The sequence below is a fragment of the Chenopodium quinoa genome, unplaced genomic scaffold (assembly GCF_001683475.1).
Source record: "Chenopodium quinoa cultivar QQ74 unplaced genomic scaffold, ASM168347v1, whole genome shotgun sequence".
Taxonomy (NCBI): domain Eukaryota; kingdom Viridiplantae; phylum Streptophyta; class Magnoliopsida; order Caryophyllales; family Amaranthaceae; genus Chenopodium; species Chenopodium quinoa.
In genome coordinates this window covers 407,282-420,632 of record NW_018744647.1, presented here as the reverse complement: position 1 = coordinate 420,632, position 13,351 = coordinate 407,282, and the positions used below count along the sequence as shown (strand labels likewise).

Below are 13,351 nucleotides of genomic sequence, written 5' to 3'. Positions count from 1 at the left end.
TTTTGCAGGTTGTGCAGCAACCGTCTAGTAGTCGCCGAGCACCCTGATTCCTCTTGTACACATATTGTTATTTTTTATAATATTTTTTTAGGAAACAAATGTATATATATACATATATTTTTTGCATGTTTTTTTTGTACATATGACACATTTGTATATATGTCATCATTATTTTTTGTTTCCATGTGTACATTATTATTAATGCGAAAAATTTTTGAGGGAGGGAAAGGGTTCCCGACTTACCCCCCTCGAAAAAATAACCAAACTCGAAAGAAGGCGAAAATAAGAATAAAGAGAAAAAAGAAAATAAGAAAAAAATAATAATAAAACCAGAAAATGAGGAAGTAGGAAAAATAAAAAAAAAGAAAATAAAAAAGAAAAAGAAAGTAGGGAAAAAAAAAAAAGGAAAATAAAAAGAAAATAAAAAAGAAGGAAAGAAAAAGGACACAAAGGCCCCGTTTGGTTTAATGTAAAACATTTTCAATGGAAAACTAGTTTTCAGGGAAAACATATTTTCAAGTAAAACACACAATTGCAAATTAGTTTTCCTTTGTTTGGTTGCATACAAGAAAAGTCCAAGAAAAATAAAAAATAAGAGTGGAAATGTAAGGATGAATGAGAGGGAAGTAAAAAAAGAGGTTTCCATCATTAAAGGATGGAATTTTCCCTTGTTTTTGGAAGGAAAATGTTTTCCATCATTAAAGGATGGAATTTTCCACCCTTGAAATTTTTTTTCCACTCCTTAACAAACCAAACAAAGGAAAATGGGAAAACATGAAAAATTCATTTTCCATGAAAACATTTTACATCAAACCAAACAGGGCCAAAGTGTTAGAAGGCAAGCGTATGATTCGTGTTAAGATTTCGTGAATATACCATCATTATATGAGCCAAAATACGGAAATAAACCCAACTCAAATGTCGCGTCAGGGAGACGCGCGCAACTGCGTGAGTTGCGCGCGGCTCTCGCCCACAGGTAAATCAGTTGCGCGCGGATGTCGCGCGCAAATCATGAGTTGCGCGCGCCAACTGTTAGTGAACTTTCCTTTAAGCCGAATTTTCCGAAAATTTTCCCCTCTTGGGTCTATTGAAACGTGGTTTCGTGTAGTCTTTTGATAATCTCGCATTCGTTCACTTAGTAATATAAGAAACTAAAAAGAATTAATCCCTCTAAATTCTCATTCTCTCTCTTTTTTTTTGAACAATGGAGAAGACCTTTGAACAACGTTTGAAGCAATGGGTCACTTCCCTTTCAATCGAGGACAAACTAGCTTTCAAAATTTACCACTTAGACCCTCTATTGAATTATATGCAACTAGTGGTTAACTTTGATTTTCTTCATGCCGCAGTCAACCATTAGGACTCTAACCACCATCTTTTCTTGTTCAAAGGGGACGAAATTGTCCCCCTTCCCGGTGAGTTTGAGGCCTTGCTAGGTTTCCCTACAAATACTCTCCTTGTGACTTATTCGCCTACCTTGTCGGATCCCAAACCTATATTCCAAAGATTTTTTGGCTTGTCCGACAATGATATGACCAACATTGGAACTAAAGAAGGCGTGAACTTGATTCAATTTATTGAATATTTTGTCGCCCCTTGTGACAACATGACTAAACAACGCTTTAAAATTCGTGCTTTATGTTATTGTGTTATTGCTAATTGTTTACTTAGTATTTGCAAAGGATAAGAAGATTATTCCATGGTGTCCATAGTAGATCAAATAGAGGGATGTCATTCACCCGCTCCTTTGGTTTTGGCAGAAACCGTTATGTGCTTGAATCGCCTTAGAGGATATCCTAACGAAAACGGTTTCACGGGAAGTCCATTTCTATTACACATAGGTTTTTTTTTTTCTTCGACGTTTATCAGCGCAAGTCATGAAGTTGCGCTGGCATGACCAGCGCAATCTTCCTCGCTGAGCGCGGAGGGTGCGCGTAACAAGTTTGGTTGCGCGCGCCTCCTGCTTGTGTAAAAAATCGCACCTCCTACTATTTGGCTCATGGAGCGCTTGCGAATTGTTGATTAGCCACAAAACCTTGAGGCTAATGGAGTAAAGACATTCCCTGGACGTCGAATCCTTTATAAGCATAAGAACGAAGAGGAGTGAACATCGTTTTTCTGTCATGGGGTTCCTAATATACGTTTTGTGATTCCTTGGAGGAAAAAAACTAGTATGATTTGGAATAGTCTCAATTGCCCTTACATAAGGCTTTTAGGCCTATCTAGTACTACTTATATTTTTCCTTGTAGGGTAATGAGACAATACGGGATAAGACAATTTATTCCCCCGCAAGATTGTGATGCCCCTAAAGATTGTGATATCCTAACGAAAACGGTTTCACGGGAAGTCCATTTCTATTACACATAGGTTTTTTTTTTCTTCGACGTTTATCAGCGCAAGTCATGAAGTTGCGCTGGCATGACCAGCGCAATCTTCCTCGCTGAGCGCGGAGGGTGCGCGTAACAAGTTTGGTTGCGCGCGCCTCCTGCTTGTGTAAAAAATCGCACCTCCTACTATTTGGCTCATGGAGCGCTTGCGAATTGTTGATTAGCCACAAAACCTTGAGGCTAATGGAGTAAAGACATTCCTGGACGTCGAATCCTTTATAAGCATAAGAACGAAGAGGAGTGAACATCGTTTTTCTGTCATGGGGTTCCTAATATACGTTTTGTGATTCCTTGGAGGAAAAAAACTAGTATGATTTGGAATAGTCTCAATTGCCCTTACATAAGGCTTTTAGGCCTATCTAGTACTACTTATATTTTTCCTTGTAGGGTAATGAGACAATACGGGATAAGACAATTTATTCCCCCGCAAGATTGTGATGCCCCTAAAGATGTGATCTTTAAACCCGAAAGAATTCCTCGTTGGATGGAATATTGGTCAAGTCTTCCTAGGTGGGTAATACAAAATCCTACCGCGAGTATCACATTATCTTCGTTTTACAAAGCTTGGATGAATGTGGCGGATAAGGGCGAATTAAACAAGGCTCGATCTCAACTTCAAGCCGCCACCGCTCGCAATCCATTTAAGCCTTTGATGCATTCAACCAATACTACCCCTCCTAGTGGCCAAAACAAAGGAGTGAGAAGAAAATTAGACTTCTCATCCCTTAAGGCTCGTTCGAAGGAAACAAAAAGGAAAGCTCCCTCCAAACCTGAGCAACAAGGTGTGAAAATCAAAGAACCTTCACCAAATACTCGCAAGAAAGCTCCAATAGTCAAAGGGAAAGGAAAACAGGTTGCAAAGGCCCCAATCCCTAAATTGAAAAACAATGTTTGGGTGAAGAAGAAGAGTGTAGGGGAAAGCTCCAAGGTTTCTGAAAATGCTGCGATGGAAACTACTCCTCCATCATCTGTGACAATCGAGGACATAGTAAAACCTTAGAGTGTTACACAATTTTATCATTAGTTTATTTCGAATAAAGTGTAATCACTACTATGTTTTTTTTCGTTTACTATCTAGTTCAACAATGTCTCTCTTTTGAAATTTAAATGAAATAAAAATGAGCTTTATATTTTTATATTTTGATATGACCGAATCATAAAGATTGCCTACGTATTTGCATGACGAAATCAGGTCTTTGCGTAATTCTAATAATTTTTTATTATTATGTATTTTTATTTTATTTAATCTCTTATATAGAAATTAAATGAAAAATTAATCAAACCTTATTTAAAAGAATTAAATCAAAGTTTAATTTTATTTTCCGAGTATATGTTATATTTAAGAAACACCCTCTTTTTGTCGCAAGTAGAAATCGCAACTTCATTCAAACGTAAAAAATTCGGGCTCGCAACGTCTGTAATTGCACGAGCCTGTCGCGAGTGCGCAACAAAATCTGTTGCGCGTGACATCCCCGCGCAACTCTTCCAATTGCACGCGACACCTGTGCTACGAATGTCTCGAAAAAAATTGTTTTTTAAAATTTTGTATTATTACCCCCCAAGTGTGAAGATTTTTTCGTGATGTTCGAAAAAATTTGAACACTTAGAACGGTTTATTATTTCTAAATTACCCCCCTTAAGTGTTATATATTTTACCGTGTTATTCGGTAAAATGCATAACACTTAGAATCTTTCATTTGAATGCTAATTAAAATTGGTTGTATGAGTGAATGAGTTTATCTGGATTTCATATGTAATATTTCTTAAGTCGATAAATGTTTATTAATTGGCGAATTTAATCTCCTCCAATATCCATTAATCTGACGGCTCCTCCTGATAGGATTTTAATTACGCGGTAGGGACCTATCCAAATAGGTTTGAATTTCCCTCTTGGATCGATTGGTTGACCCCTAACCTTCTTTAGTACAAAGTCACCTTCTTTTATATTTCTAGGTTTGACTCTTTTATTGAAATGACGCGTAATGCACCTTTGGTAGACTTGTACATGATGCAAAGCTCTTAATCGTCGTTCATCGAGGAATAAATGTTCTTCATACCTCACTCTTACCCATTCAGCTTCCGATAGCTTACTTTCAAGTACGATGCGTAGGGATGGTATTTCCAGTTTGACTGGTTGAACTGTGTCCATTCCAAAAACTAAGGAGTATGGAGTTACTCTTATTGATGCTCGTATAGACGTTCTATAACCCCATAATGCGAAGTGTAGTTTATTCAGCCAGCCTTTATAATTTCATGCCATTTTCTTAATGATGATTGTTATATTTTTATTTGCCGACTCTAGAGCTCCATTCATTTGAGGTCTGTATGGGGATGAATGATGATGTTTTACTTTATAATGAGTTAAGGGGGTCTCAACTTCAGCTTTGAATTGAGATCCCTGATCACTAATTAGTTCATATGGAACTCCATATCTGCAAAATATATTTCGTTCGAGAAACTTTGCGACATGTTTAGAAGTGATATTCATGTAAGAAGTAGCCTCAATCCACTTAGTGAAGTAATCGATGGCTACTAATACGTACTTGTGTCCTCCTTTACCTGTTGGAGAGACTTTTCCAATTATGTCAATTCCCCAAGTCGAAAAAGGCCAAGTGGAAGTGAGATTGTATAGTTCGGATGGTGGAAGGTGTTGTAAATTAGCGAACATTTGACACTCTGGACATTTTTAACATATTGTATGCAATCATGTTCCATAGTGGACCAATAGTACCCTTGTCGTGAAATTATTTTTGAAAGCATTTTACCATTCATGTGAGGTCCACAAACACATTTGTGAGTATTTTCCAAAAGGCGTGTGGCTTTCGGTTGGCCTATACATAATAAACTTTGACCATTAGGTCCTTTATTGCATAATTGACCATTTACTAGACCATATTGGGCCGCAAGTGTTCGTAAGGCTCTTTGGTCTTTCGATGAAGTATTTTCGGGATATGTTCCATGAGTAATACATTAAAGGATATGAACATACCAAGGACTGTCTCCTTTTATGTCAATTATTTCCTCTATTGCGTTGCAATACGCTGGTTCTCCACTTCTATCAACAAATAATGGCATCATATTTAAGTGATCTGGAATGTTGATCATTGAGGCTAATTTTGCTACCGCATCGACAAATTGATTGTCATCCCTTGGGAGATATTTATAATCAATATGTTTAAAATGCTCGATGAGTTGTTCTAGGTGTGCTTGGTATAATATCCTTGTGGAGTTCTTTATCTTCCATTTTTATAGTATATGATTTATAATCAAACTGGAGTCTCCGTATACCTCTAATTTTTGCACACCTATGCTAGCTGCCGCTTCTAATCAAATAATGTACGCTTCACATTCTGCGCAATTATTAGTAACCTCAAAGTCTAGTTTAACAGAGATTGGAGTATGTGCTCCCTCTGGACTTATGAGTAAACATGAATTTGACGCACCGTCGAAGTACATTACCCATTTGTCAACTTGTGTCCTGAGAATCTCTACATCCGGAAGATGAGTAGTTTCTACACGACTTGTTTGAATTGGATGTTGTGCTAGAAAGTCGGAAATTACTTTTCCTTTCATATATTTTTCAGGAATATATTTTAGCTCAAATTCGGCCAATATCACCAACCACTTAGATATCCTTCCTTGTATGGGTGGTTGTTCAAACAAATACTTTATCGGGCTTTGTTGAGAAATCACATGTGTAGTGTGTGGTAAAATATAATGTCGTAACTTTTTGGTTGCCTACACTAATGCTAGGCTTGTCTTTTCCAAGGTGCTATATTTTGTTTCGTATTGGATGAATTTTTTACTTATGTAATATATTACACGCTCGACTTTTTCTACCTCTTGTGCTAACATGGCACCTGTGGCTGTGTCTGTAACTGTAATGTATAGCCTAAGAAGTAGTTTGGGTACTGGTGGTGCTAAAATTGGTGGACTTTTAAGATAATCTTTGATTTTCTCAAACGCCTTTTGGCATTGATCGTCTGATTCATGTTTCTCCTCTTTTTTCAATTTTTTAAATATTGGCTCACAAGTCATAGTCAATTTGTTGATAAATTGACTAATGTATTGTAGTTTGCCAAGGAATCCCTCAATTTCTTTTTATGTTTGAGGGGGAGGCATGTCAACAATTGCCTTTATTTTAGAGGGACCGATCTCGATGCCACGTGTGCTTACTATGTATCCGAGTAACTTGCCAGAATTTACTTCGAAGGCGCATTTTTGTGGATTCAATCGCATTTTGTATTCTTTTATGCGAGTGAAAAATTTGCGTAAAGCTTTTATATGTCCCATTCTATCTTTGGACTTTACGATCATATAATCCACATACACTTCTATTTCTTTATGCATCATCTCATGCAAGAGAGTCGTAGTCATTTTTTGGTGCGTAGCTCCTGCATTTTTTAAACCAAATGGCATGACCGTGTAGCAATACGCACCCCAAGGGGTAATAAAGAATGTCTTTTCTTCATCTTCTTTTGCCATTAAAATTTGGGTGTAACCTGTGTAGCAATACGTACCCCAAGGGATAACATCGCATGTTCAGCCGTGTTATCTACCAATATATCAATATGTTGTAGAGGAAAATCGTCTTTAGGGCTAGCTTTATTAAGATCCCTAAAGTCGACACACATGCGAACTCGTCCATCCTTTTTAGGGACTGGGACGATGTTCGCTACCCATTCTGGGTAATAACATACGCGAATAAAATCGGCGTCCAACTGTTTTTGTACTTCTTCTATTATTTTTAAGCAACATCAGGTTTCATTCGTTGAAGTTTTTGTTTTACTGGTTTAGAGGTAGGGTTCAAGGGAATGGTATGTTTCGCAATTTCCCTATCTATTCCAGGTTTCATTCTTTGAATTCTTTGAGCGTCGATATGAGGGTCGATCGCTCTTCCAGATTTAGAGTTAAGCCAATTTTGACTTCTCTTTTATTTTTATTAGTTCCTATATTAACTATTTCAGTTTCTTCAACGATAGGGTTCTTTTGTTCTCGTTCATTCATTAGTTCAACCAATTTATCAATGTTATCATCTTCACTAGATTGATTGTTATAGCATTTGAAAGATTCAAGAGAAGGCATATACTCGGAAATAGAGCTCATATTATTAAAATGAAACGAGAGTACATCAAGAGAAGAATCCTTTTTGGGATCTTCGTCCTTAGAGCTAGAAAATAAAGACTCAGTAATGGCCGCAAGGCCTAAATTTTCAGCATCCCTAGAGTCTATAATAGATTCATCGTCCGATTCTTCAAACATCTTCCCTTCTCCTTTGACGATTTCCAGTTTATCGCCTTTGTGATTGGTCCATTTGAAAGATTTCCTCCATCCATGCTCAAAAGTTTCATTTGAAAGGGTGATCAACGAGGTTGGGTCAAAAGCTTCATCTTAAATGGCGTTTTGATTGGTGATTGTAGCGTCATGATTTTGCTCTAGTCCAAATAGCAAGTTAAATGCTTGCCCATCATAGCACCCTGGAATTGGGTGTTTTGATTTAACGATACTAAGATCGTTATCCAAGAAGTAGCAATCATGAAATATTTAAAATCCAGGCTTCTTGACTCCTTCCAGAACTAAGGGTTCTGGAAAGTCGTAGCATGGGTAATCTTCTCCCTCCCTAATGAATTTCCCATTAAGGGTTTGTTGATAGGATGGGAGTAAGGTGATTATCCCTTTCTTATTATTGTCTCTACGTGCTTTGTTTTTTTCATCGTGAGACTCTAATTCTTTTTTGGTTGGTTTATATCCCATTCTAAAGGAGAAGCTTTTCTTTCGGATAGGAAGTAAGAGAGATTTCTTCATTCCTATTCCCAAAAGCATCCCAGGAAAGTAACTACTCTTGAGCAAGATGTTGTTTACTATCCGAGTGGAATATGGATTAAGCTTGAATGGTTCTTCAAAGTCTTCTTCCATTACAATTGTGAAGATTGGCTCCACGGTGAATCCCCACATGTCCTCTTCATCATTATCATGGTTTATTTCTAAGAGTGATTGATCATTTATTGCTATTTTGAGTGGAGAAGCATGTATAGTCATAGAAAGCCCTTGATCGTTCAACCTAATAATTTAATGAAGTGAGGATGGTATTGCACCAAGCTTATGTATCCAAGGACGTCCAAGTAAAAGGTTGTAGGCTTTATGTCCATAGCATGGAATTCAACCATCTTTTGAATTGGGCATGTGGTAATTGGTAGCTTAACAGTTTCACAAACCGATCTTCTCGAACTGTCATAGGCCCTAAGCTTTGTTTTGTTGATTGGAAATCTTTTTCTGGATTTGGGCCTAAGTATTTTGCCGTTCGTAATGGGCATACGTTTACAGCCGACCCATTGTCTACCAAAATTAGGGGGATGTTGTATCCCTTGCATCCCACAGTTAAGTATAATGCATTATTGTGGGTAGTGTCTTTTGAAGGCAAATCATCATTAGTAGAAATGATAGATTTGTCGGATTTCTCGCTAGTAAGCAAGCTAACGAGATCCTGAGGGGTTGTGTCTGTGCTTACAAACAAATCCGTTAGAGCGTTCATGAGAGAATTTCTATGTTCTTTAGAAGTACTTAGGAGTTCCCAAATGCTAACATTCGCCTTGGATTGGCGAAGTTGTTTGACCAATGGATCTTCCACCTAAAGTGGAGGTGGTATTGGATTTTGTACTTGAACTTGAGTTTGATTTTGTGTGGTCGATGATCCATTTAGTGGTGGTGCTTGGTAGATTCGCCCAGAATGAGTTAAATGATCTATCTCATTTGGGTTAGTTTTAGAACTCATAAACCAACTTTATTTTAGAGGATTTGGATATGCCTCCATTTCAAGATGTTCCATGAGTTGTGCTTGATGCCATTGTTCATCCAAGGAGAGATTCGATAAGTCTTGCGACTTTCCCAAGAAATGATCCCAATCAAGAGCTCCATTTGTTTCATTTTATAAACAAGATGGAGGTGGGACGACGGCATACTTAGAGACGAATAAGTCTTGAAAGTCGTCGTCCCATAGTCCACATACTTCATTAGTTGCCCCTATGAGTATTGTGGATAGAGGTTCTCCTATAGGTGTGATATAGTTCAAAGGATTGAACGTATCACTTCCCATATGGTCCTCATCGATATGAAACACCCCTAAAGGGGATGCATTTTTTTTAGGCTTAGGCGTGGGAATTCTCCCATCGTCTACTAAATCTTGTATTTTGTGCTTTAAAACATGGAAACGTTCATTATCATGTCCAACGCCTCTATGATAAGCACAATAAGCACTACCATTCTATTGAGGAAAACTTCTTTCTGGTGGAGTGGGTGGTGTTGGCCCTGTTGGCAAAAGTAAGCTTTTTCATTTAATTTTTCTAACAATTCTTTATAGGTTATAGGAAATGGAGTAAATTTTCTTTCTTTTGACCATCTTTTTCTAGGATTGTCATATCGATTTGTGTTATTGTATTGCGTGGAAGTCGCAAAATACGTCAATAAAGGATGATGCATTATCATTCCCCTTCTTGTAGTTATTCTTAGGTTGATGATGATGATGAAGTTTGTTTGCTTTTTCTTTTGCAAAATCATCTTCAATCCTAGTAGCCACAAAATAGACTTTTTGAAAAGTGTCTAGACCAAGGTAACGTAGATGTTTGTTGTACTTTTCATGACAGTTGTCAATGAATTTTTATACTAACTTGATTTCAGGATGCCTTTGGGAAAGGTGGGCCGCCTTTTCTCGCCATCTACCATAGAAAGCAAGGAAACCTTCATCGTCGCCTTGCTAAAGCATCTCTAGTTCACGTAAAGGTAATGAAAGCCGAAACTACATCTTCCCATGTTGCTTTGAATTTTGGATCTAGCCCATAGTACCACTCTCTCGCGGTTGGGTCTAGGGATAAGGGAAAGTCAAAGCATAAAGCTTAGGATCAACTCCCTTTAGTTCCATAGTGCCAGTAAAACACATTAAATGATTTTGTGGATTACTGGTCACCTTAAATATTGGCAAGTCCGTAGCTACGAACTTTTTTGGTAATGGAAGTCCTGGAGGAGAAGCAAACTTTTCTGCGTCAAAGTACTTGTTCCCCATTGTAAAACGAAGAACTAGCTTCTCCAACGACTTTTCTTTGATGGATAATTGTTCATGTTTTCTTGTAAGGCTAAATTTTCAGCTTTTTTCTTTTCAGCATTTTCTATTTTCTTAATTCTTATCTCCTTGGCCTCTTGAGCCTTTTCCTCTCTCAAACGAAGAATCTCTTGTTGAAGTTCTTCAATGGTTGGCATCATTGTTGGACTAGGATTAGTTGTCAAAGAAAATTGGTTTGAAAGGGGTTGATCTTTGGGTGGTAAACGTAGAATGCGAGTGCCCGGGGGTACTCTTTCCCAAGCTTGAAAACCGGCCCTAAAGGAGTACGATAGGATAAGTAAATCGATACGCTTGTTTAAAAAGGAAAAAAGAAAAAGACGCAAAATATTTTCAAACGAATAACATCGCCCTTAACAATTCTTCAATGAAGATATTGTTCGGACGAGTTAATTTGTTTTTTGAGAAATCAAAACTGACTCGTCCACTGGGCGCGCGCAACGAAATCACTTACGCTGGGAGGGGTCGCGCAACCTGCTCGTAAATTTTTTTTTAATCCTAGCGTTTCGTTTTTTTTTATTCGATTTTTTTTATTTGATTTTTTTTATGTTATCCTTTGAATATGACGCTAAATCACGAAGAGACAACTTCGTAATTGGGAACCTAGACCAAACCTAAAAGAGAAAAAAAAAAGACTATCCTAACACGTTGCATATAGTCACATAATCACATAAGCATGCTATAAGTCAAGATTCACGCAATGCTGTTCTAAGGTCAAAAAGGCTTGGGTGTCCAAAGGTACCATATCTTAATAAACGACACACAAATCAATCACTCAACATGTTGACTCATGGCATCGCCCTCCCAACATTTTGTTGGTGATATGGGTGGGATGATTGTTATTGATTTCAGGATAGAAGTCTAGTGTTGGCTACCCCTAGTCAATGAGCCAATCCCCAATGGTTTAAGTGTGCTATGCTTATGCATGATGCTATGTTGATTGTTTGGTTTTTACTCTTGTGCAAAAGGAAGATATTATGCGTTCAAGTCTCGCTCTCTAACTAGAGATTATCCAAGTTAATTCTCGTTACAACCCATAGGCAACCTAGTGTTGGAAACCTTGGACCATAACAACGAATTAATTTTGTAACCTCTAAGTCCCCAGTGGAGTCGCCACTGTAAAGAGGGTGATCCCATCGTAAGGGGTACTCTCCTTAAATGCCCTTGGCCACTTAAAAGCCTAGGAATTTACACTTGTTAGGGTGCAGTATGATTTAAATTCCTGACTGTTTGGGGGACCTTGAATTAGATTTTTTTTTTTTTTTTTTTTTGGTAAATAGAGATTTTTATTATCAAAAGGAAGCAAAACAACACAAAGTTATTGCTTACAAAAGTTAGGCAACAACAACTACAAACACCACAAGACCAAAAGGCCAACAAAACACCAAACTAGTTCCAAGAACACTCCTAGCCACCTTCTAGGAAGGAATCTAGGAGAGAACAGGAACAACTATTAGACTCAGGCACCTAGCCACCTTCTAGGAAGGGTTCTAGGTGCCAGGACCAGACAAACAACCTAAGAAAAACAAAACAGCAACAAAAAAACACAAACAATAGAAAACAGAATAGAAACAGCAAATTACATTATAAGTAGCTTTCTGTCAGCATCACAACAGTTTTTGCAGGTGAACAACATCCAGTAAAAACAGTGTTGTTTCTCTGAAACCAAATAGCATACACGTTTCAGCAAAGAACATTATAAACAGTCTTCCTGCAGCTTTAGTTTTCCTACAAAATTTGAGGGTCCAAGCAACTTCATGGCTGAAATTCTGCACATTTCTTCTGCAATTCATTAGATCAAGAACTCTCTGCCAGATTTGTGTAGAGTAGTTACACTAAAAGAACAAGTGACTAACACTCTCAGCAGTTGTAAGGCAAAGAACACAAATAGGGTCACATTGCCAATTCCAAGACAGAAGCATGTCCTTAGTCATTAACCTGTTCCATAAAGACAGCCAAAGGATAAAAATACTCTTTGGAGAAGCATGACTATTACAAAATAGTCTTTTCCAAGGAACCTTAGGAGCTTGAGGTCTCAAACACCTATAGATCTTCTTAATTTGCACTCCAGGCCCTTTCCTCACCTTATCCCAACCACCAATAGTGAGCTTTTTAGAAGATAAGGGTACTCCAAGATACCTAAAAGGGATGGAACCAGGAACCATACCCAAGATATTCAGCAAAGAACCCTGAGCTTGATCATAAATCCCCCCAAAATAGGCTTCACTCTTATCTAAATTAGCAGAGAGACCTGAGGCTAAAGAAAATTTAGTGAAAGCTTGAAGAAGCAATTTGACAGAACAATCATCAGCTCTAGCAAACAACAGCCAATCATCAACAAACATGAGATGACTCAAATGAAGTTTTTCACACCTAGGGTGAAAATTGAAATCAGGAACAGTATCAAGCTCATCCAAACACCTTGATAGGTACTCCATACCAATAACAAAAAGAAAGGGGGACATAGGATCACCTTGACTAAGCCCTTTGTTAGCAGCAAAAGGAGGAGAAGGGACTCCATTAATGAGAACAGAAAAAGAGACAGTAGTAATACATCTCATAATCCATCCAATAAAAAAGTTTAGGAAATCCCAACTCAGCTAAAACAGTTTCCAAGAAACTCCACTCAATAGAGTCATAAGCTTTCTTTAAATCCACTTTTATCAAGCACCTAGGAGTGATATTCTTATGAGAGTAACCCTTGATCAACTCAGTAGCCAAAAGAATATTAACACATATATGTTTACCAGGGATAAACCCAGCCTGAGCTTCATCAACAACTTCCCCTACAATTCTTGCAATTCTGGCTGTCAAAATCTTGGAAATGATCTTGTATACAACTGTACAGCAAGC

General features: G+C 37.7%; 1 protein-coding gene across 1 annotated transcript; it reads right to left on the bottom strand.

Moving 5' to 3' along the window:
* Positions 1–12,082: 12,082 nt before the first annotated feature.
* Positions 12,083–12,936, bottom strand: LOC110701646. Its single transcript, XM_021879260.1, has 2 exons — positions 12,355–12,936; positions 12,083–12,157 (listed from the first exon to the last, which is right to left on the bottom strand). The coding sequence occupies exons 1-2, from the start codon at positions 12,934–12,936 to the stop codon at positions 12,083–12,085; spliced, it is 657 nt and encodes a 218-aa protein (XP_021734952.1).
* Between the last annotated feature and the right edge of the window lie 415 nt (positions 12,937–13,351).

Coding starts and splice junctions, on each gene's coding strand:
- LOC110701646 (XM_021879260.1), bottom strand. CDS start 12,936: ATGGAGTACCTATCAAGGTGTTTGGATGAGCTTGATACTGTTCCTGAT. Junction 12,158..12,354: donor GCCTTACAACTGCTGAGAGT/GTTAGTCACTTG, acceptor ATTTGGTTTCAG/AGAAACAACACTGTTTTTAC.